The sequence below is a fragment of the Prionailurus bengalensis genome, chromosome F2, assembly GCF_016509475.1.
Source record: "Prionailurus bengalensis isolate Pbe53 chromosome F2, Fcat_Pben_1.1_paternal_pri, whole genome shotgun sequence".
NCBI lineage: Eukaryota > Metazoa > Chordata > Mammalia > Carnivora > Felidae > Prionailurus > Prionailurus bengalensis.
Genome location: NC_057353.1, coordinates 27,598,913 through 27,625,106, shown reverse-complemented (window position 1 = coordinate 27,625,106; position 26,194 = coordinate 27,598,913). Strand labels below are relative to the sequence as shown.

The 26,194-nt window shown below is 33.9% G+C and overlaps 1 protein-coding gene across 2 annotated transcripts in view; it reads right to left on the bottom strand.

Annotated features, from left to right (window-relative positions):
• ZC2HC1A (zinc finger C2HC-type containing 1A) overlaps nucleotides 1-26,194 on the bottom strand; it is a 50,563-nt gene that overhangs the window by 11,933 nt on the left and 12,436 nt on the right. For both annotated transcript variants that reach the window (XM_043601245.1, XM_043601244.1), the window contains exons 4-7: nucleotides 18,763-18,904; nucleotides 16,802-16,950; nucleotides 9,658-9,757; nucleotides 8,925-9,024 (exon numbers count right to left, since the gene is read on the bottom strand). In XM_043601245.1, the coding sequence (XP_043457180.1) occupies nucleotides 8,925-9,024; nucleotides 9,658-9,757; nucleotides 16,802-16,950; nucleotides 18,763-18,904 (491 nt within the window). The remainder of the gene's footprint in view (nucleotides 1-8,924; nucleotides 9,025-9,657; nucleotides 9,758-16,801; nucleotides 16,951-18,762; nucleotides 18,905-26,194) is intronic.

Genomic DNA, 26,194 nt, shown 5'->3' with positions numbered 1-26,194 from the left:
ATGTTAAGTGGCCATGTCATCTGAAGTTTCCTATTTTTTTTTAACCGAAAGTATAAAGGAGCTCCATCTGGAGGAAAATATGGAAGACTGCAGGTTTGTTGAAATATCATTGTTTTACATCAACCAAATAATTAAATCCTACATACTATCACCAACCAATATCCATTCATGGTAGGGACCAGGAAAAATTAAAATAGGAAAGTGACTACTGAATAACACATCAATGCTCATTAACTTAAAAAGGATACTCTTTTTAAGAGATGCTTGTTTACTCCACTTAATCTTCCATTTACTCACTGACTCTACAAATCCTGAGCACCTACTATGTATCAGGCACTATGCTACATTCTGGGGATATCCTGGTAAATGAAACAAAACTGATCTTGTTTGTACAGAATTTAGTGTCTAAAAAGAACCCGTTCATTGCTCTTGATTATAAGGGTCTCTATAGAGGGACACATTTTATACATTTTAATGTTTTTTCAGTATCCTATAAATAGCAGATATTTCGCTGTGAAAGTTGGTATTAATGCTTTGCAGGTGGTGGTGCTTATATTAGGTGTTTACATCACAATATTTAAAACACTCTAAAGTTTTTTTAAAAAATGCCTTCAATAAGATGTGGGGTACACACACACACACACACACACACACACACACACACACACACACACGTGCACATAGGAATATTACCTAGCCATAAAAAAGATAAGCCTGCACCATTTGAGACAACACAGATGGACCTAGAGTGCATTATGCTAAATGAAGTAAGTCACACTAAGAAAGACAAATACCATATGATTTTACTCATATGTGGAATCTAAAAATCAAATGAATAAACACACAAAGAGCAGAATCAAATCTATAAATACAGAGACGAACTGATGGTTGCCAGGGGGGTTGGAGGTGGGAAAAAGGGCAAATGGGTGAAGGGGAGCGGGAGGTACAGGCTTCCAGTTATGGAATGAATAAGTCACAAGAATAAAAGGCACAGCTTCAGGAATATAGTCAATATTGTGTTGAATGGTGACAGATGGTAGCTACATCTGTGGTGAGCACAGCATAACATATAGAGAAGTAGAATCGCTATGTTGTACACCTGAAACTAATGTGACACTACGTGTCAACTATACTCAAAAAACTTCTTAAAAAATACCTTCATTAAATATATATATTTTACATAATTTCTAAAATGTTTGAGATTAAAATTAGGTTTCATCTGTAAAAGATTATTAATTTTACTATTTAGTAAATGTCAGCAAAAACTTAGTAAAAATCAGATTTTTCTTTGAATTGCTTAACAATTATCAAAACTTTAGTGTTACAAATAGTGGCTATTTTACAAAAGATATCTGTGTCTTCGGAATAAAGAATGAAAGATCTTATTTTCTTTCTCAGAAATTACTGAAATTAAGATTTAGAAAATTTTAAACTACATTTTTAAAACAAATTTTTCTAATAGGGTAAGAACTATTCAAATCTGACATATGACACAACAAAGTTCAATTTGATAAAGGAGATGTATAAAATCTAATAAAATCTTAAGGTAATTATCTAATGTGAGTATTATAAATTTTTCATATATGAGAATTAACCAGTATTTTCAGATTTTGAAAATCTAATTGAATGTCAGTTTCCAATAAGGATTTGTTTCGTGGCCCATACCTGTGTCATAAATTTTAACTCAGTTGACCTATCTACCTATGTATATGTTTATGTATATACATATATACACACAGACACAATTCAAATATTACTTCAGCTGAATGTCAGTAAATGCAATTCTTATTTTTAAGTTTATTTATTTATTTTGGGAGAGAGAGAGAGAGAGAAAGAAAGAGAACACAGGGGAGAAGCAGAGAGAGAAGGAGGGAGAAAATCCCAAGCATACTCTGCACTGTCAGTGCAAAGCCTGACACGGGGCTTAATCCTATGAACTGTCAGATTCAAGAGTTGAATCTGTCAAAATCAAGAGTTGGACACTTATCCAACTGAGCCACCCAGGTGCCCCAGCAAATGTTATTCCTAAACTCAGTTCACTTAAACTTATACTCTTGTATAACTTGCTATTGTTATGCTATGTTATCAAGGTATAAGCAAACAAAAACAAAATTTATAAATCCCCATAATGTGATCAAGATTATATATATACCACACATAAAAAATTATATATAATGTACTTACTTTATAAACTATAGTATTTTAATAAATTTATTTATATGTAAACTTTATATATTAAATATATTTTTATATATAAAATCTCGATTACATATATTTTTTGGCCATGCAATAATAATCAACACTGGGGGGCACCTGGGTCGCTCAGTTGGTTAAGCATCTGACTCTTGAGTTTGGTTCAGGTCATGATCTCATGGTTCATGAGTTAAGGCCAGTGCCGGGCTCTGTGCTGACAACATCGAGCCTGCTTGGGATTCTCTCTCTCCCTCTCACTAAATATAAATAAACCTTTAAAAAAAAATTGACATTGAGGCTATTATGTAAATTTAAAAATTATTAGTTTATGAAAGAAGACCTTTCAAATAGTTAAATCTTTCCCTAAACTAACCCAGATCATAAGATATAACAGATGATTTCTCGTGTACCATCTGCGTATTTATTTTACTGAGCATGAACACTTCTCTACTCACATTTCTTTTTATATCAAATCCCTTCATTCTGTTTTTCAACCTCCAACAGCACTAAAGATAAGTCAAAGCAGCAACAAGATGAAGGGATATTTGGAAATAAATTAAAATCTTTGCAAAAGTAGTAACATGTTTTCAAAAGGAATTTAAAGGGTTCACCCCAGCAGATTGCTCTTTGGTTGAAGTTTCTTCTCTTTATCTTTCTTGGTTGTGCAAATCATCAGCAACTGACTTAAGGAAGCAAATAAAATGAGTTTAGGAACCTGGAAGCCTGTGTCTATTTAATGTTTTGTTCTGACCTCAGGGGCATTATATGTTCAAAGCTATGAAAAAAATTCACCTTTATTGATGTTAACACTGAATTTATACACCCGGGGTTACTTTGAGAATAAATCTGGGGAAAGTAAATTATCTATTAGGTATTTTTAGATTATTCACAAAGTTTGAGCAATATAATTTCAATCTGATACTAATCCATTATGGAACTATCAGTATCAATGTTTTTAGAGTGCTTCTATGCTATTTTTCTTTTAAAGGTTCCAACTGGTGATGTCAATTATATACCCAAGGGCTAAAAGAAATTAAGGCAGAAATAAACTAGTCCATTCAGCAGTAGAAATAGTCTTGCTACTGCTAAGGAAAACAGAAGATGATATTTTGAAGTCAACTAAGCGCACACACATAGCATACATCTAGTGCAGACTAAGCAACCTGATACACATAACATACGGTTTCAATCCCACATGAAATTCAAGGATATGCCATTAAATTGGCACTTAGATTTCATCAGAGTCAACATGAAAGTGTATTTTCAATTTCCCACTGTTCTTTCAATACAAGTACACAAATGTGCTGGGTTAGTAAAAGTTAAAAAATCCTTTGGTTCCAAGGACCTCTAATCAATGGTCAAAGTTTCCAGATATTCCACATGACCGAAAAAAAAAAAGTTCTAACTTTGGGAATAAAGAATCCTTAAAATCCATACTTTCAAATTATAAATGTCTAATCACTATGATAATTTACTTATTCTAAAATACAGAATGGCAAACTTTTCCTATGAAGGGCCAACCAGTAAGTATTCTAGGCCTTATGGGCCATGCTATCTTTGTCACAAATACTATCTGCACTACTGTAGCATGAAAGTAGCCACAGACAATACAATACATAATACATGGTGTGGCCATGTTCCAATAAAACAGTTGTGGGCAAGATCTGGCTCTCAGGCCATAGTTCAAGAAGACTACCTGATCTAAAATATAAAAACTCCATGGGGCACCTGGGTGGCTCAGTCGGTTAAGCGTCCGACTTCGGCTCAGGTCACAATCTCGCGGTCCGTGAGTTCAAGCCCCGTGTTGGGCTCTGGGCTGACGGCTCAGAGCCTGGAGCCTGATTCCGATTCTGTGTCTCCCTCTCTCTCTGCCCCTCCCCCGTTCATGCTCTGTCTCTCTCTGTCTCAAAAATAAATAAACGTTAAAAAAAAATTTTTTTAACAAAAAACTCCACATATGAGAGGATGCCAGTATTTTAAGATTTTGAAATGTAAATGAAAAGCAGATCTCAGTGATGATTTTTAAAGTTTTACCATATATGAAAGGGTTACGATGGGTATCACTACATTACTTATAATCCCAGGCAAGTATACATTACTTTTTGCCAAGCTAATGATACATTTCTATAGATACTAAACTGTAATTTTGACCAGGACTTTTTAATTTAAAATTACTATCTGTAGTTGCATACAACTGCCACAATATAAGGAGTGTACCTAAAAAGGAATAATACTTTCGCAATTTGTCATAATATTCATAGCTGAGTATGAATTCCCATCTTAAGAAATATTTGGCAATGATATCAACCTACTGAATAGGTTTTAATTTGAAATAAATATTAACCTTGAGAAGGTCCTTGTTTATTGTTGATACCATGAGAGCAAATTACTCAGGAAATATGTAAAACACTCAGTCTTTTAACACTATAGCAAGCAGAGTAGGTATAATAAAAAGGTGACTTCTTAAAGAATATTGGGAAAAATTACCGGTTTGTATTTTGTGTCTGTGTAGACTCCCAAAGTTATGATGTTCTGAGGCACTCCAAGTTTTTAAGCGTGTTATACTTCTATTTTTGACCCTAAACTCATCAAATCCTATACATAGGGCAAAGTTAGTTTCCCTAAACCAATAGCCTCAATCACTGTTGTCCATATAAGAAGCCAAACTCTGCAATTCTGGTTTTTTAAGGCATTTCTAGATCAGTAATAAATGACAATGAAATTCATAAAAATTTACAGTGTTCCACACAAAATCAATTCACACATGTCAAAAGTTTGGCTTATGAGAAAGGCCTATTTCCACTTCTACAAAAATGTACTTAAAATTTAGATATCGGTTTCTTACTTTTATCAATATAATTAAAGTAAAGGAAACCAAATTCAATTTATTAAAAAATGCTCCTTAAATGCATTCCATTGCTCTAGTTTCACTACATGTATAACAGCCTATCTCCAAAGTAAATGTCTGTTTTTCATAGTAACTGAAAAGAAGTTAAGTCTTTGATATTTGGTATTTTACTTATTGAAAATTATCGGCTAAAATATCCACTTAAGCTGGTAATTAGCCATTATGAAAGCACAAACCTCAAGGCATGACTGTACATTCTGTGACACAATTCAAATGTGGCAGTATTTATTTAAAAGCTTTGCATTTCATCATACTTCTAAAATTTCCTGGGATTAAAGATAATCATCTTTTACAATAAAGGAACATTTTTCCATTGAGAATAGTTTTTGCTTTAAAAAAAAATCTGATAAAATCAGCTGACCCACAGATTATCTAGAAGTTAATTACCAAATATATGAGAATTTTTCCAAGAAAATTTTTCTGTAGTATGAGTCCAATATCCACTAAATATTACACATCACTGTTATACATGATTAAAGCTGGTAGCAATCAAGATTATATAACAAGGCATTATTTAAACAATCCCAAGCTACGGAAATGATTGTTTCATTAACCTCAGAAGGTGTTCAATTTCTTGAATATCGTAGCTAACCAAATGTCTTAATTCTACCTTTACTCAATCCTGAATCGTCTTTGTCAATGGAAATAATGATTTCCATACAAACTTCAAGTAATATCCTACCACTATCAGGACCATGGTTCTATGCTGTGCCAATAGGTTAACAAATAAGGGATTTAATTTATTATTTCATTTTTTGTTTCATTCATTCACCAAAAATTTATTATGTGTCTCTATGCCAGGCATTAAACTACATTTTATAGCTACATTTGTAAGCAAGACAGACAGACACATGAGCTTTGGCCAGAGAGCTTACGATCTAGCAAAGGAAAAGCATAAATCAACATAATCAATAAATAACAATACACTCAATAATTCAAAAAAAAATGAACTCTGACACTAAATAGGTAGCAATGAATGGTTCTACTTAATATAGTAATATAGTAACATTCCAGTTAATATGGTAACATACTGGCCACAAGCAAACACCAAAGCTCTCTGGCAGTAGTTGGAAACATTCTTCTAACATGTAAGGACTATATATAAAATGGACAATTGACATTTATACAGTTATGTTTGACAGTTTAATACCATGTGAGACAACCAGCCAATCTTCATGGCATTGTAAGCAATGCATAATTTATAAAATTACTGTGCTCAAAGTCTTTGCTAATTGTTAGGAAAAACAAATTTTCTCCTCAGGATTATATAAATGTTGATCAGAGTTTCTTAGATCATTGAGTGAGACAGAGGAGATATGCACAAAGTTATATGGCTATTCAGTGGCAAAGTAGGATCTAGAAGCCTAACTTTCTAATCCAAAGTCAGTGCCCCTTTTCATTACACCTGCCAGTTTAACATGCCCTATTAAGAATACAGGGTAGGGTGTCAGGACAACTTAATATTGCCAACAGATAAAATTACTAGTAGGAGAGGAAAGGCACTAAAAAAATATGAGCTTTTAATTCATGAACAACTGTAAATGAAACTATAACACAACATCGAAGGCAGTTCTGTGATATGGTAAAAAAAAAGCTTTGTAAAAGTTAAAATGCATATATTACTGTCTTCACTTTAATTAAAAATTATCTGAGTCAATTCAATAGAGAAACTAAAAAAATATCATAAAATCATTTTTTACAACCAAACTTCCTACTTTTTAACCACCTGTTCTACTGATAACCTGTCTCTTTCTTTTTTTTCTTTATTTAAAAAATTTTTTTTTCAACGTTTATTTATTTTTGGGACAGAGAGAGACAGAGCACGAACGGGGGAGGGGCAGAGAGAGAGGGAGACACAAAATCGGAAACAGGCTCCAGGCTCTGAGCCATCAGCCCAGAGCCTGACGCGGGGCTCGAACTCACGGACCGCAAGATCGTGCCCTGGCTGAAGTCGGACGCTTAACCCACTGTGCCACCCAGGCGCCCCTAACCTGTCTCTTTCTTAAGGACAGCCTGTGTCTTCTTTATGGAAGCACAATAAAAAGAAAAAAAAAACATGTAACTAATCAGATCTTGTTAGCTGACGTCTTCTTTTTCTACATTAACTTAATTTAGATTTTGTGCTTTCTATGTAGTCCAAATTAGGGAGTTGGAGGGAGATAGTTACTCTTACTTTATAGATAACTCTCTATATATTTCCTACATTAAAAACAAAAATGATAACCTATATCTGAAAATGTGTGTTATATTTCCTAAATCAACTTTATTAGTATCTGTATAGACATAAGCTCTCATTCTTATTTTTTTTTTTAATTTTTTTTTTTTTTAAATTTTTTTTTTTCAACATTTATTTATTTTTGGGACAGAGAGAGACAGAGCATGAACGGGGGAGGAGCAGAGAGAGAGGGAGACACAGAATGGGAAACAGGCTCCAGGCTCTGAGCCATCAGCCCAGAGCCCGACGCGGGGCTCGAACTCACGGACCGCGAGATCGTGACCTGGTTGAAGTCGGACGCTTAACCGACTGCGCCACCCAGGCGCCCCTTAAAATTTTTTAATGTTTATTTATTTTTGAGAGAGAGAGAGGGAAACAGAATATGAACGAGGCAGGCAGGGGCAGAGAGAAAGACACAGAATCTGAAGCAGGCTCCAGGCTCTGAGCTGTCAGCACAGAGCTCAACATGGGGATCGAACTCACGAACCGTGAGATCATGACCTGAGCCAAAGTCGGAGAATTCACGAACTGAGCCACCCAGCTGCCCCATAAGCTCTCATTCTAATGATCACGTGGTAACCCTTAATTTTCTGATTTATCAAAATGAGAGAGAAAGAGTTTCTACTGAGATAGGATGTTTAAAATCTGTGGTGTTACAAAGAAAATTTTCCCACATTAACATAAAATAATTGTGGAAAGCTTAATTATACTTTCTTAAAACCCATGTATATAAGACTGTAGAAAGATAAAAAGTATTTAACAAGTCTACTAAATAGAAAATAATCATCCACTGTTAATATTTCAGCATATTTTGTCTACATGCATTTTTATAGCTTCTATCACAGTATACATGGAGTTTATATTCTACATTCCTCTCCTATAATAATAGAATCATTTCCTGAAAATTTATATACAGTTTATGGTGATATAATATCCCTGTGTAGATTTTCATAATTTTCTGTTCAAACAAAAGCTAGAAACTTAGGTGGTTTGATTTTATTTTTTAATGTTGTAATAAAACCATATGAAAAGAAACTAATGTTTACAGCCAAAGAGACTCCAATTGGTATCCTGCTTCCAACTCTTAATAGCTGTGTGGCTTCAAGCAAATTACTTTGCTTCTCCGATCCCCTCATCCTATGATGGTGGGGTGGTTTTAATAAAAATATGTGAAAAATGTCTAGCACAGTGCCTGATACATAATTTTTAATAAAAAATGGTTATTATAAAAATCTTCTGTATTTCAAATGATTTCCTTAGACTAGATTCCCAGAAGTAAAATTATTCAACTGAATATATGAATGTGTTTTGGGCTCTTGATACATGCTACTAGATTTTTTTGCAAAATGGTAATCCTAATTTAGACACTGAACAGTAGTGTATGTGCCCCTGAACAGCAATATATTAAAAGACAAATGAAATTTAGAAAGAAAATCAAGGTTAATAAAAAGGCCAATTATCTAAACATAAAACTTTGGCATCACTTACATACATACATACATACACACACACGTACACATATACATACACATATGTATACATATATATGTATATATCCACATACACACACACACATATCACTAATCAATTAAATTCAAACTGACTTACCCTACATGAGGAGCTGCTATCCCTTTATGGGAGGGAGATAAGGTCTGAAGTTTGCTTCCCAAAGAGCTGCTAACTGAGGACGTTTTACCTGAAGGCACACCTTATAATAAAAAAGGTATTAGTTTTAACAACAGACTGAAAGAGAAAAATCACATAAAACAGAGAATCTGACAAGGAAAACGATGCTTTAGTCACGATGAATCTTTGTGGCAATAAATCAAAACAAGTTATCAACTAAGAAAATGGTTTTTTTTTTAATGAAATTTCCAGAGAACAACATAGAATATCCTTCGTTTAAAATTTCCATATTCCTTTATTACAATTTATGTATAAAGGTACACTTCAGTTAATCAATATCTTCTTCAAACCATTAAACGTGTCTATTAGGACAACTGTCAAGTTTAGAGCAGTACATATAGAAATGAGTGGAAAATGCTGTGGTTAAAGAATCAAGAAAAGAACTTGGTTGATCAGACAGGTTGACTCTGACAGGTTATGTATCAGTAAAAATATCAAGGACAGACATTTAAGATGGGGAAAAAAAGTACTATAAAATATCCTAAGTAGAAGTTATTGAAAATTACTTTATTTTTACCCACAAAGAATTACTTATCCTCCACATCTCTTCCAAATTATAAATCTATTTTAATAATCCAAAACAGAACACTCTCTTAATTTCCATCTCTACTCTCCACCCCAAAAAAAAGTCAAATTATTTTATGGAGCTCATTACCTACAACAGTTTTGCTAGTGCCACTTGGTTGTGGTAATCGTGAAGATCCTGATGGTGCAGTTCCAGGAGAATTTGACTTTTTAAGTGCAGGCGGCTTATACTAAAATAATGAAAAAATATTTTATCAACATCACTTTTTGATTATGGATTGTAAACTAGCATTTCAAAAGCTCCCATACCCTGAAATGAGCAATTTTTTATTAGGTACTGAATTACTCAAATTGAGAGAGTATAGATTAAAATACATCATCTCAGAGAGAGGTTTCCCAAAATACATTCGCTCTCAAAACTAGTATACTAAAAGTCTGGCTCAGATATTGCACTGCTAAAATAAACTAAGAACAGCTTTACTCAGTTCACAGGGGAAAAAAAGGTCAAATGGAAAAAATTTCTTCAATGTTAAGATTTTAAATGCCAAACAAATATTAATAGAAAAAGAAACACCCAATGATGCTCACTTAGTAGTGCAGATTTAAAAGTCAAAATTTTTACATATTCCTGAGCATGGTTTTATATTTCACATACATAATCCAGCCATATTTTCTACTGATAATAATTCATAAGATTACAAATAAGTTTGGATAAGTTTTAACAATAGCTGCCTTATGGATTTCCTGAATGCAAAGAGAAAGAGCTAATTTTGGCTTCACTATCCTCACCAGATGTTAGATGAATAGAATATAGGTTGAGAAAAGATAGAGTATTTTTTCTCCACTCTCTAGAGAGGTATCATTAATTTTAGGCCGTGGAGCCTGCTTTGGATTCTGTGTCTCCCTCTCTCTCTCTGCCCCTTCCCTGCTCTCTCTCTCTCTCTCTCTCTCTCAGAAAATGAATAAAACATTAAAAAAGATTTAAAAATAAAATAAAATAAAAAAAAAGTATCTTATTGATCACCTGCTCCAATATAATGAAATGAACTTTCCCACAGTAACACTCCAATATAATCACAGAACAGGAATTAAGACTCATGCCATTCAGTTCTAGCCCTTCAACTATAAAGTGCTTACTATACTTGAGATTTAGCCCAACGCATATTTAGACTGCTTAGGATTTCATGTGAAAACTGGTTTTAAACCTAATTTTCAAAAATCAAATCATATTTTATAACCAATAATCAGTATGAAAGTTAAGAAGCACTACTACTAAAAATTGCTAGCTAAACATAAATTTTAAAGTCAAACATTACACCCATCAAAATTTAGTATGTGACCTTTTAATGAAAATAAATCTTGATGAAAGGGTCTCTCTCCCCCCTCCCCCCACACACACATTCCATGCACATCTGGCACTACTATGCAAGAGATTAAACTTTTTTTAAGCACTTGACACTTAGAAAACCTTCAATAACTTTCAAATGAACAAATGACTAGGATCCTTTGGAGATAAGCCATATAAAGATACGGTTTCTCTCAAAACCCAAGAGGTGTTTCCAGTATTTAAAAGGGCATCTGATTAGTATTGGTCTCTCCCCCTAAAATACCAATGAAGGCATTAGGAAAGATTTTAAAGCTAACAACAATATGGAAAACAAGCCCTAACAAAGACCTGTTAAAATATGAGGCATGTCTACTAAAAATAGGCTCAGTAAAACTGGATTAAGAAACAGGACTGGTGAGCCACTCATATTCTGTGAGCTACCAAAAAAAATAACAAAACAATTAGCATAGACAAAGGGAACTGGTACAGCATATTACAGAGAAGTCAAATCTTTAGGCTGGGCACGGATGGGAAGAGCTCTGGTACCATTACATACTGAGGAGTAAATATTTTTATGCACATATTAGAAATTAACTTAATGGTGTACAACCAGAAAATAAATTTATTTCAAAAGGTGCTCTGTTTTTCCCCTCTCTATATTAGGCCTCCTACTGTTTTACCCAATTTTTTTGTCAAGGTTTCCTGAGATATCCAGAACATAGACTAATCTCATCTATCTCCTATAATATTTCCTTTTACTTTTGACCAGAACTAGTCAGGTTTGTTTGTTTACTGAATCCTCATACTACTCTGAATGCACGTTTAAACCATATTCGCCTGCCTCTCAGTAACTTGCTGTTCCCCTGACCTAGATAATCTGACTCCTTCCTTACTGAGCTGTATTTCCTTTGTTCTACAGCTAGCTGAAATTCTACTGGTATATAAAGGTTTTCGGGATGACTCTAGCTATCAACCATTTTATACAAATCCATTTCAGTCATCAGAAAAAGAAAACAAAAAAAAACCAAAATCACATTATTTTTATAGTTATATTTAATACATATTTTTCTCATTCATTAAATATGCACTTGTTAGTTTATTATTTCATGTGTTTTTACATGGTCACAAATCTAATAAATTTCCTTAGTGAAATATTTATGTTTACAAAGACTTTTTCTTGAAATTGGAAAGAGCTTAAAGAACATAGAGGGCATTCATTTTTAATAACATAGTAGAAGGCACTATTTGGATTGACCTTTCAACTAAAAAGTAAAAATGCTCAGGAAAGTATAAAAAAAACACTTTCTAAGCACAGAATGACAGAAAGAAAAAAATAAAGTGGTAGGCCAACACCATTTGAGATTATAACAAGTCTGGCCATCACATGGATTTGCTGTATAAATCTGCATTACTAGGTGGTCAGGCAAACTAAAGCCAATAATTTAAAAGTGCCTTCACAGTGGCAGTACTCTTAGATACCTGGAAGAAACAAATAAAAAGGCTCTTCACATGAATAATTCTCATGAATAATTTTTTAAGGGCAATAAGCACCAAATGATCAATAATAATTATGTACATAATGATATAAGAAATCATAAATGAAAAAAAGCAAGAACATATCCATAAAAATCAAATGATATCACAATTATATACATAATAGAAAACAATTATGTTTACTACACTTAAATAAAAGACAACTCTGAAATACAGAGAGGGAATTGGAAATAATCAAAATAACATAGGAAATTAGAAAAATAATCAAATACAAATCAAACAATCAAATTAAAAATATAATAACAGATTACAAACTCAATGGTGGGGGCGTAAAACATATGTTTAACTCTCCTATAGATAATAATTTTTTAAAAAGTATCTTAAAAAAAATAAGATACTAAGAAACTGGAAACCATCCAAAAGTAATTCTAGAAAACTGGTAACTGTGTATTCTAGGTTTAACTACAGGAAAGGGAAAGGAACAGGGAAGGGAAAGGGGGCGGCAATGAAAGAAAAGGAAAAAGGAAAGAGAAAAGCATGACCCATATTTATTTGGCAAAAACAGTCAACAAAAATGGACCTGAATGGGCACAGGTGTATTAGATTTAGAAGTTAAAAAGACCTTCAAAACATTTACTTACAAATACATTCAAAAAGTAAAGGAATACATACACAAGAATTAAAGGAAAATATGGTAATAGTGAATGAACGCACAGAGAATCTCAACAAAGAAATGAAGGCAAAATCGGGCATTTTTTCAGATATCCAAAACCAGAAAATTCCCTTCTAGTATATCTGCACTCTTGGAAGGCTCAAGAAGCTTCTTCAGGTTGAAAGAAAATGACATTATATGGTGACTGAGATTACAAGAAGAAATCTGAAAATGATAATATATGAGTAAGTAGTATGTAAGTTAAATACAATATGTATACGAGGCGGCAGCAGAAGAAAAAAAAGTATATGCATGTGTGCATAAATATTCATGTGTGTATACGTATATAAATGACTATATATTTACTTTATTCTCCTAATTTCTTTAAAAGACAGATGACTTTTAAAGGTGTAAGTAGAACACTGTAATACAGCACATATCAGGAATATCGATCGGTTTATAAGGCTATAGAGTTACATATATATAACAATAAATTAAGACTGGTAAGAGATATATGGAAATATCCACAGATATGGATAAGTTAAAGATGCATTTTGTTATTCCCAGAGTAACGATTTTAAAAAAATATGATGATTTATAGCTTAAAAACCAATAGGGAAAATAAAATGTCTTTCACTAAGACAAAAGAGGCAAGGAAGAAGTACCAGAAAAATTTAATAAAGGGGGGGGCACCTGGGTGGCTCCGTGGGTTAAGCATCTGACTCGGTTTTGGCTCAGGTAATGATCTCACACTTTGTGGGTCTGAGCCTTGCACCAGGCTTTGAACTGATGGCATGGAGCCTGCTTGGGATTCTCTCTCCCCCTGCTCTCTTTCTGTCCCTCCCCTGCTGGCACTCTCTGTCTCTCTCTTGCCAAATAAATAAATAAACTTTAAAAAATATTTTTAAAAAGACAAAAATAGAAAACAGACAGCAACATGGACTACTTCACCACAAACATCAATAATTATATTGAGTGTAAATGCCTAAATACTTCAACCGACAGTTTGAAGCTGCCAGATTCGAAATACTTGAACCAAAAACTGGCAAATTAGTAATACTGAAAAAGTCACAATCACAGTTGAAGACTGTAGAAACATTCACCAAAAAGACCATATGCTAGGCAATAAAACAAATCTCAATAAGATGAAAATCTTACCAAGTATGTTCTCAGACCATAGAAGAATTAAGTAAACAACAACAACAACAACAACAACAACAACAACAAACTAGCAATAAACATCTAGAGGAACACCAAAATCTGGAAGTTAATGACTCCCATTTGGATAAACTATGAGTAAAAGAAGAAATTACACCTATAGGCATTATTGCATTGAATGCTCTTGATAACTGTTATGAGGTAGGTACATATTATCCCCATTTTATAGATGCAAATGTGAGGGAAACCAATCTACCCAAATCAGGGTAGATTTTACAGCATGTAGGGAACTAAGTCGGTTGAGATGGATGGAAGGTTTGGATTACGGAGGGTGGGAAAGATCAGGCACAGTGCCTGATCAGGCACCTAGGTGGCTCAGTCAGTTAAGCATCTCATGGTTTGTGAGTTAGAGCCCCGTATCAGGTTCTGTGCTGACAGCTCAGAGCCTGGAGTCTGCTTCAGATTCTGAGTCTCCCTCTCTCTCTCTCTCTCTCTGCTCCCTCCCCTCCCCTGCTCATGCTCTGCCTCTCTCTCAAAAATAAACATTATAAATACATAAATAAATAAAATGTCACGAATTTGCTAGAATTTGCTAAAATTCCTAATGAAGAAGAATGATGGAAAATTAAACGAAAAGATTGTTTTTACCTATTAGAAATAGATCTTCATTGTACTTTTATCATTATTTTGATCAGAGCTGGGTCAAAAAGTGGGCTGTAATTGGGCCAGATTATAGTTACTAAATATGATAGGGATTCATTTTAAGCATCTTTAGGAAAAGTATTCTATTTAGTTTACTAATGTAGACCAGGTACTTGGTAAAGTGTCTAATTCAGAGAGGGTACTCAATAAAAATTTCTTGAATAAATAAAGATGAAAAAATATGGACTTACACTGAAATGACTATATAGGACTAGGCATAGAATCAGAATTGATACACTTTAAGTGAGAACTATCAGCTACCTGGATTTTACACTTATAATCATTGCCTCCAAGTTGTTGGAACACACACATTCTATTCTATTTCCTTTACTGATTATTATGACTAAAGAAAAAAAAATCATATTAATGATCTTAACTGTCTTAAGTCAAAGATAAATGTTGTTTGACATCTGTTTTGGAAATTCTTCAAAATGAGTTTTCTTCACTGTTCTTTCCCCATAATGATGATAATAATAATGAAATGTTCTATTCTCAATAATATTAACAGAACTTCAATATGGATTTTTCTCAAGAAGGTTCCCCATTGTAATGGCATCCTTTAATCCCATATTTTATTCCTAAGTAACAAACAAAATGAATTTCATGATTATTTACTGCCTATTAGATTTACAGTACTAGCAGGGAGAAGATAAAAGTGAAAATAAAAGATCTGTTTTCTAGGCTGTGAATCGGAACTGCATAGGAAGAACTGTGAGGGTAGCAGATGGAAGGAGAAATTTGAAAGGGAAAAGAAGGGCAAGAAAATAGACTGATATTTTACATACATATTAGAGGAGAGCTACCTATGTTCACATATAAACTAGGAAGACAAATGTGATATTCTGAAAACAAATAATTTTTAGAAATTATAGTACATTTTGAGAGAATCTTGTATTTATTTTCCCTCAAGTAGGCTCTATGCCCAGAGCAGAGCCCAACATGGAGCTTGAACTCATGACTCTAAGACCAAGACTCAAGCCATGATCAAGAGTCGAATGCCCAACCGAGCCACCCAGGTGCCCTGAGAAAAATCTTAGAGGAAGATTTAAATAAATGTAGGAGTAGTTTATATATTTAAATAGAAGCAGCATTTGGATAGGGTATAAAAAGGGTTACTGATATTTTTGTGATTATTAATAGCTGATGTGCTTTCTACTTTCTTGCCAGTGATACTGAGAAAAGTAAGTGAAATGGTTCAAAATTAATTAATAGACTTTTCAGTTCCAAACCAAATGCTCATGTTTTTAGGCATAAAGATATAGTAAAAAATAAATAAACCGTATATAAAAGCTTTGTGAAAAATGAAGTTTGCTTAAAAGTATGACATTATCAAAGTTTTTGTGTCATAAAATGCTTAATGAAAAACAACAGTGCTGTACAAATTTCATATAACAAAATGCTTTCATGGTTTATGGCTCTAGAGGTGCTTTCACATACACCATTTCATTTGCTTCTCACAAAAATCAGGTAGATTACTTCACAGACGAAGAAAAAAAGGCTCTTATGTACTTGCCTGAAAGTTCAGAAATAGCAGTTGGTCTTGACCCCAGGATTTCACTCTCTCATGTGTATGGTCACATATAACATGGAAACATTCAGTACTTACATAATTTTCAAATGTGTATTTTTACTACCATTTCTCACTCTTCTAACCCCACTAGGTTCCTCTGAATCTCCTTCACCTACCTTTTAACTAGTTTTCTTACTAATACCTTTATCAACCTGTGTATTTTCAAATCTCTATAAGCTCAAGTCCATTTAAAATTAATAATTTTAATTGCTTGTTATCAATTAAACATTCAAATTTCTTACTAAGTCCCTGAACAGTAATAAAACATTTTAGCAGGTGAGAAAATTATAGCCAAATGTTCTGTAAAGCATATGCAAAAAACTGTAAAACTGAGTCATTTTCTCATTTGTACAAATAATTGAACATTTCACCTGTGTCCGAGAAGTTGCCTTTCCTTTGGTATCAGTAGAAAATTTGCCTTTGTTACTAATACGTGCTGCCTGTTCTTTACAGAAATTAATATGTCTATCAGCTGCATTTTCATTAAACCTCCTTTGGCAATATGGACACTGAATATAATCTAAAACAGAAAAAAGAAACAAAATGATAACATAATTCTTAAAGTGAAACATAAGGAATTATAAGTTTTTTGTGGACAGTAATTCAATATGTGTAACAAAAGCAATAATATTTGATACACAAAACTTGTTATTTCCTTATAACCACCCAACCTGACCACTAAACTTGGTAAAGACATTTAAGAAAAAAGTCTGCTAGCATATGGCAAATTCTGATTTTCTCCCAGCTTAGAATCTTATTTGAGGGGAACAAAACCCAAAACACAAATCCTTAGTACAAAAGAATGAATAAGTAGAGGAAAAATAGGATTTCTTCTTTGTCTTTATAATATATCATATGTTTCCACAATATATACATATTTTTATACTGGAGACTAAGTTATTAAGCAGTAATAACATATTACATTAAAAATAAATTTTAAAATTTGAGCTCATCTGTTAAAATTTTTCATTTTAATTAGAATAAAACTGTTGGGCGCCTGGGTAGCTCAGTTGGTTGAGTGTCCAACTCTTGATTTTGGCTCAGGTCATCCCAAGGTCGTGGGATTGAGCTCCACATTGGGCTCCATGCTAAGCATGGAGCCTGCTTGAGATTCTCTCTCTCTCTCCACCTCTGCCCTTCTTCCTTGTTAGCACTCTCTCTCACTAAAAATAATAATAATAAATAATGATAATAATAGGATAAAACTGTCAAGAAATAGTTTGACTTTATACAGTTCTATTTTCTCTTCGAAGTTCCAACAGATAAGATAAAAATATACCTCATTACGATACGATCTGGCCCTTTATAGAAATAGTTCGTTAACCTCTTCACTACAATAAAACGTTAAAAACAATCATATCTAGGTTTTCTACCAGACTCCTTTAAAAAAATATATATATATTATTGAAGTATAGCTGACATACAATGTTACATTAGTTTCAGGTGTACAACACAGTGATTCCACAATTCTGTACATTACTCAATTCACACCACAGTAAGTGTAATTACCATCTGTCAGCATACAATGTAATTACAATATTATTGACTCTATTTCCCTATGCTGCACTTTTCATCTCCCCGACTTATTTTATAAGACTTTTCTTTACTGAGAAATAAATCTCAATCACAATACTAACACAATTTAATGCAGCTAACTTGTTATATTAAAATAACTACCTCTTCAGACTACTCTAATAGTCAATGTCCAAGTGTCAATTGTGTTATTTTAAATCTTTCAATATCTCAGTATCTTATATGAGGTTGCAAGCATCTTACCTTGCTTTTGGTAACAACAGATAAGCAACTTTTATCTACCTAATGAAGAAAGTATAATAATACATGAAATTAAGGCATAATTTAGGTAAATGAATTTTTATGGTGGTTTCCCTACATAAACATGTACCTCTTAGAAACAACAGTATGTTTTTTTTTCCTTCCCAGATAAGAAGATACCAAAGGCATCAGGCAACAAAACAATTTGAATCTTACCAAATGACTACATTTCAATTGATAGTGAGCATCTTCAAATATTTCCTGGTATATTAACATTTGAAAGTGACTATAATAATGTTTCAAATGATATTATAATGCTTTATGTTTAAATAACAGTATTGAAATAAAAAGATAATGAATTTCTATGTTCAACACTGATGTGTCTTTATAAGCCTAAATGTCTGAAAAAATCAGCATTATTTTATAGTTAAACTTTTAAAGATTATGCTTCATCAAGTTCCATAATTATAAATTAACTTTAATAACAATTTAAATTTATAAAAATTCGATCAGTATTTCCTCTCCATATGAACATTTCTGTCAACAATATTCCACATACCAGGATCATAAGAAGGTGGAGGAGGAGGAGGAAGTTTTCCACCCTCTTTAAGTGCCTGATCAAGGCCTTTAGCTGCTCTTATGGTGGCAATGAATTCTTCATGTTTTCTTCTCCAATTAGATGGTTTCTTTGGTGGTTCAGGCTATACAGAAATAAAGAAAAACCAATTTCAAAACATTTTTTTAATTAGTTGAGGGGTGCCTGGATGGGTCAGTTGGTTAAGCATTAATTTTGATTTTGACTCCGGTCATGATCTCAGGGTAGTGAGATGTAGCCCTGCATTGGGCTATGTGCTGAGCATGGGGCCACTTTGGAATTCTCTCTCCCTCTCTCCCTGTCCCTCCCCAACTCGCATTCACACACACACTCTCTCTCTTAAAATAAGTAAACATTAAAAAAAATAATAAAAAATAAAAAATAACTGAAATAAAACTTGAGGAAATGCTATGTTATTTTAAATGTTCTCTTATTTAAAGTCCTTACGTGACTTTCTCCCCAAATTTATAATTTTAAAAATAAACTTCATGTAATTGTATTATATGAGATTTTTAAAATGCAATTGTAATTGTTAAAAACACTGCTAAATTGACTTCTGTAGGTGTTACATCCACTTAAGCTCCACTAACAGGGTAATTTCCCTATTTTCCTATGCTTTCTCCAACAGAGTATGTTATTAAACTTCTATTTTTTTTTTTAACTCACTGGAGAGGTGAAAAATACTTCTCTCTTTGGTTTTAGCTGGCTTTTCTCTTATAAAAAGTGAGTTGAGCATCTTTTCGTATCATTAAGAATCATTTGCACTGCCTTTTTTGTGAACCATTTATGTGCCTAGTCAAATTACCTGTTGGGTCACTGGTCTTATTTTTAACAATTTCTAGTTAACTCTTTATAGAAGACTAGCTTCAGCCCGCCCCTGCAATGTGGCTATCTTATGAGCTTGTGTAAGGCTGTTCTGATATTAGTAATTATTTTTAAAATATAGTTTATTTGTTTCTTTTATGAGTTCCAGATTTGTAGTCATTGTTAGCAAGACCCAACCTCACACTAAGGTAAATGGAATTTTCCCATGTTTCCCCGCCCCCCCCCCCCGAATTTTCATGGTTTTACTTAAAATTTTTAAATCTTTCATTCATTTGGAATTTATCATGAGTTATGGTGTGATGTATGGATTCAACTTTATTTCTTGTTTTTAACATGGCTATGCAGCTGTCTGTCTCAGTATCCTTTATTGACTTTTCTCACCATTGAACTGATAACACTTTTATCATATTCTCTTTTGTATTTGGGTATTTCTGAACTTTCTCTTCTGTTCCACTGTTCTGATTATCCTTGTGTTAGTATCAGTGTTTTAAATGTTAAGACTTTATAATATAATACTAGTTTAATACCTGATAGGATAACCCACTTTAGGCTGCTTCTTTTTCAATCTTTTCTGATTATTCTTGTTATGTACATTTTCCCATATGAACTTTAGAATCAGCTTGTCTAACTTTTTTAAACTATATTTTAACTGAAAAAATTAAACACTGCATTCATAAACAACTTAAGGAACTTAATACTTAATACCTTTATTTTTTTGAACCTGCCTATCTAAAAACATGAGATATTTCCATTTGAAGAAGTGTTTGTGTTTTTCAGTTTTTTTAAAGTATTCTTTGTGGAAGTCTCATACCTTATAAGGCATAATGTGTACCTTATACCTTATACCTATATAATTCCTAGATATTTTTTATTTTGTGTTATTTTTTTATAGAGAGTCTTTTCTTTTTTTATGTTTCAAGGGGTTTCTTGACATATGAGACTCAGTAATTTCTGTATATCTCAGAATTCTGTATAATGAGCGTTATATCTCATTACTTCACTGGTTTCTCTTACTGTTTATAATCACTTAACAGTTGATTCTCTGGAGTTTTCCAGGCATATCATCTAATAATGCTACTTTTACTTTCTCTTTTCTAATCTCTATGCATCTAACATCTAACTGTGTCTGTTATAGCAATTACTATATTGGTTAGAGTTTAATCTTGTTCCTATCTTTAAAGGCCACCTCTAAGTATCTTTCCATATGCATAATGTTGACACCTGTGCTACAATAGGTTTAGTTGTGTCATATTATTGAAACACCCAACTATCTCTATTATGTCTTTATTTTTTAAGTCAAGAATATACATTGAATCAGCAAAGTCAAAAGATGGTTCTTTAAAAAGAGTAATAAGCAGGACTAGTAAGGAGAAAAAGAAAACACAAAATACCAAGGAATGGAAAATAGTACATGATAGAGTTCTTATAAACATGAGGAAAAATGAAGATATGTACTATAATGTACCTTATGCTAATAAATTCGACCACATTATATGAACACTATCCCTGACAAACACCACAAAAGGGATACCAGAAGAAACAGGAAGTCACAACAGTCTTACATTAATTTTTTTTAACGAATCTATTATTTAAAAACCTCAAGACAACTTCTGGCCCAGATGCCTTTACTGTTGAATTCTTACAGACATTTAAGAAAGAAATAGCATTAGGTGCCTGGGTGGCTCAGCTGGTTGAGTGGCCGGCTCTTGATTTCAGCTCAGGTCACGATCTCACAGTTCATAAGATTGAGCCGAGCTCTGTGCTGTCAGGTTCTCTCTCTCCCTCTCTCTCTATCCCTCCCTGCTCACACTGTCTCTCTCTGTGTCTCTCAAAATAAATAAATAATATTAAAAATAATTAAACAAATAAAAAAGAAAAAGAAATAGCATCAATCTTTTAAAACTCTTTCAAAAAATAAAAAAAAACTAAGAGAACAATTTTCCAATTAGGTTTACAAAAGCAACAAAAATTTGATAGAAAGAAAAATGACAAACTCACTTCTCTCGTGAAGATAGATGCAAAACCTTAACTAAATACAAGCAAATTTAGATACTGGAGATAACTGACCCTTTAAAGTTTCTTATTTAATAGTGAAAGGTCTGAATACAACATTCATCTGCACCATGAGTATAACTCATCTACTGGTAAGTTTTGGTGCTCTCCTCTACCTTTCTTCTCATATCATCCTTGTGTGGTTTATTATTATTCATCATTGAATGAATTAGGTTTTCCTGGTACAGCTATTTACAAGAGGTTCTGCAGAGAAGGAGAGGTCCACAGTCCCTTTCCAGGCTACACAAACCAACAGCTCTCTTCTCCTTTGTAGATACAGATGTAAATAAGGCCTCTCCATGATTACAAGACACACCTCTCATTCTTCTCTAAAACAATATGGGTCCAGGAGGCTACTGCTGCCAGCCATGCTTCCCTCAGTAACCATACTAACCACTTCAAAAAAATAGGACCTAGCTCTTTAGAGTGGGCCCCTTACCTTCAGAAAGGGTATTTTATTTTCATTAGTGCTTTTGGAGATCTTCTGACATTGGGCTTCTCCAACTCTGTGCCTCTTCTCCCTACTTCCTCCTTTCTGGCTTTTGTTCAAATTAAGCGAGGCTCATTCCACTTCCTGGCCATCCAGGGTCCTGTACTCACCCCAGTTCCTGCTTTGGCTATAGTAAACAAGGGATATATACTTCCTGATTAGACTCCTCTCACATAAGGAGTCACCTTTAAGGTGAGGAGACCCTTCACCTTTGAGGTGGCAGGTTCCCATTCTGGGCCATGGGTCCCTCAGCAATTTCCTACACTTCCTCTGTGGGTAGGTTCTCCTGGCATTCAGTTGCTTTGGGCAGCCCTTACAAATATTTTGTAGTCTGTGGATTAGTTTCTCCCAAAATGGAGTTTGTATCTGCTTTACTCCACTCTGCTTATGATTTTGTAGGATTTCCTTGATACAGATAGAGAACTACACTATGATGTTTAAATCTTCTAATACACAGATTTTCAAGGGGGAGGAGTTAAGATGGTGGGACAGCATAGAGACCCTCAGCTTGCCTCATCACTGAAACACAGCTAGGTCAGCACCAAACCATTTTGAACACCTAGGAAACTGATCTGAGGATTAACACAACAATCTGGGTACTTGAGCCACAGAACTCGGCAGGGATGCAGTACAGAGAGGTGAACTGGGGGAGAGAAAAGCCATGGAGGGTTGGGAGCTGTTTTTGCAGAGAACAGAGAAAGAGTAAGGGTGGAGAGTGCAGTGCATCGGGATCATGCAAGAAAAGCATTCCTGCAAAAGTAGCTTGAGAGAAAGAGTGAAAACACTCACAGGAGACTGAACAAGAAATTTGTTCTCCATAACCGCTAATGTGAAGAAAGGAGAGGGTTTCAATACCACCAAGATTCCATAAACAGTGGAGTACAGAGTCTGAAGTTCTGGGACTCAGTGCCTGGCAGAGCTTGGGAGGAAGTAGGGCGAATCCCCAGGAGCAGGAAATGGGGTCTGAGGGATTCATGTGCCACATGGGGAGAAATGGTTCCCCCGCTTGGAGTGCATTTGGTAGAGGCCATATGGCTTTCTCACAGGCAAAGGTCCCAGTGGACCCTGGAGAGTAGCCATGTTTCCTGATATTGGGACAAAGACGTCAGAGTGTGGTGAAACCTGGCACTGGCTATGCATTGTGATTTGCCATAATCTCTGAACCTCTGCTGCTGTGCGATCACATGAATGTTTTCTGGGTGCAAGCCGGCACCCAGCCATTGTTCAGCAAGACCCTCTGCCAGAGAGTTGGTGCAAGTCCAAGCAGAGGTCTTTAAAGTGTGGGGTTTTGAAACAAACCCTATCCGAGATAAAACTCCAAAGGGAGGTGCTGCCTGGCGAGTGGACAAGTTGGACACGGACAGGGCAGAGGCAAGGAGTGGATGGAGGCCTGAAACAAAGAAGGGGTGCTTGATTGCTGGTTGGTGAAGAATGCCAAGTTCCTGTGTCAGAGACTAGGGAGCTGGGTGAAGCCATTTCCACTTCTCATGCACACAGGCATCACACTGATCTACCCCAGTAAGCCAAGCAGCACAACCTAGTGGAGAACGGAGCTGTTATACCAAGCCCCTCCCAACTGCACCCCCCCCCCCCCAAGCACATCCCCTAGAAGACCAGGACAAGTCTCTCCACTTGCTTAGTGTACAGACTATAGAGGGCTTCATAGTTTCAGTTCTAGGGGAAATAGGATGTAACTTCATTCAGGTTTCATTCTGTTTGCTGGTTCATTTATTCATTTTGTTTCTGTTTTTGCTTAAATTGTCTTTTTTTTCTTTTTTTTTTTCCTTCCTCTTTCTTGGGTACAGAAAGAGAAAAATTTATTTTTATTTTTTTATTTTATTTATTTTTTAAAATATTTTATTCTATTTCATTTTATTCTACTTTATTATATAGTTCTTAAAATTTTTTTCTTACCTTTTTTTTTCTTTTCTTTCCCTTTTTTTCTCTATCCTGTCAAGCTTTTTTCAACAAACAGACCAAAACACACCTAGGATCTAGCTCCCTTTATTTGATTTTTTTTGTTTTGTTTTTAATTTTTATTTTTTATTTTTTTAATTTTGTTTCTGTCCTCCAAAATAACAAAACAAAGTAATTCACCCCAAAAGAAAGGACAGGAAGAAATGACAGCCAGGGGCTTAATCAACATAGATATAAGCAAGATGTCTGAACTAGTCTGAACTAGAATTCAGAACCACAATAATAAGAATACTAGCTGCAGTTGCAAAAAGCATAGAATCCCTTTCTGCAGAGATAAGAGAATAAAGTTTACTCAGGACTAAATTAAAAATGCTATAACCGAGAAGCAATCTCTAATGGATGCCACAACATCAAGGATGGATGAAGCAGAGCTGCAAATCAACGATACAAAACATAAAATTATGGAAAATAAGAAAGCAGGAAAAAAGAGGGAAGCAAAGGTAAAAGATCATGATATAAGACTTAGAGAATTCAGTGACTTATTAAAAAGGAATAACATCCAAATCATAGGACTCCCAGAAGATTAAGAGAGAAAAAGGGGCAGAAGGTTTATATGAGCAAATTATAGCAGAATATTTTCCTAATCTGGGGAAGGACACAGACATCAAAATCCAAGAATCACAGAGAACTCCCATTAGGTTCAACAAAACCCACCATCACCAAGGCATATCAAAGTCAAATTCACAAAATACACAGACAAGGAAAGAATTATGAAAACATCAAGGGAAAAAAAGTCTTAATATACTGATTTTCAAACTTTAACACGAATATGTCTCCCCAAGGATATTGTTAAAATGCAGATTCTAATTCAGTATGTCTGGGTGGGACCTGAGATTCTGCATTTCTAACATGTTCCCAAATAGTGCTGACATTATTGTTCTATAAACCACAATTTTAAGTACCAAGAAATTAAACTACTTAATGTAAAGCAATGGTTTTTACCTTGCTTTTATCTGAGGCTTAATTTTTCACTATTGGAACCCTTCTCCTTTAAAAAGAAATAGGATAGCTAACATTTATTGAGACATCATCATGGGTAAACTCAATGTAATCCTCATAAGAACCCCACAAGATAGATACTACCATTACAATCACTTCACAGATAAAAAAAGTATAGATTAAGTAACCTGTCCAACACAATATGGTAAGTAACAGAGTAAGGGTTAAATCCAGGCAGGCTGCTCTTGAGCCAGCTTTCATTTTTATACCCACTATATTACATTGCCTCCAAAACTTTCAATAAACAATAGATAGTTTAACTATCTTAGCTAATTAAAGCCAATATAATCATATATCTGGAAGACATACTAAGAAAAATTTCAAATAATGGTTTATGTACATTATTCAAATTTCACTATTCTTGACTTAAACAGTCACAGACTGAAAAACAAAGATGGACATTAGATTTTTCTATTGTCAAATAATTTTATTGTAAGATTAATTGCCCCACTGGGAAATGTTTTCCTGTAGCACAAGGAGAAGTCATTATTACTGAAGTAGAACCCATACAATGAGGTATTCAAATTTTTACTATTTCACTGAACTATTTAAAACTATGCCCAACAAAGTATGTATGTGATTTATTGTTAGCAATATAACACATCACAGGTAGCATTAAGGAGAGATTATTAAAGGAGATTCACTGCTTTCAAAGAAAACAAGCTGACAATGGCTATATATGGACAGATGAGTAATCGATCAAACTTCCCCAGAAAGCATAAGATCACAATTACTGACAATCAAAATAATCAGTCTCTATTATACTAAGGTATGAATAAATTATAGCTTTACTTTGGAGTATACTACTGATATGACACTTAAACTTATACACAGTACCTAAGTTATGTTTGAAGTAATTAACAATGACTTAAAAAGAATATGTGAAAACTTTTAAATTATTTCCAGCCTACAACTAAGCAATTGGCTTTCCAATGCTATAAAAACCTCAGTGTAATAGGTTTTTAGACAGTAGTTGGTTTCTTCTTTGCAGAAGTTTAAAATAAACAATTTTCTGATCATTTATAAACTGAAAACATGAAACAATTCTCCTTA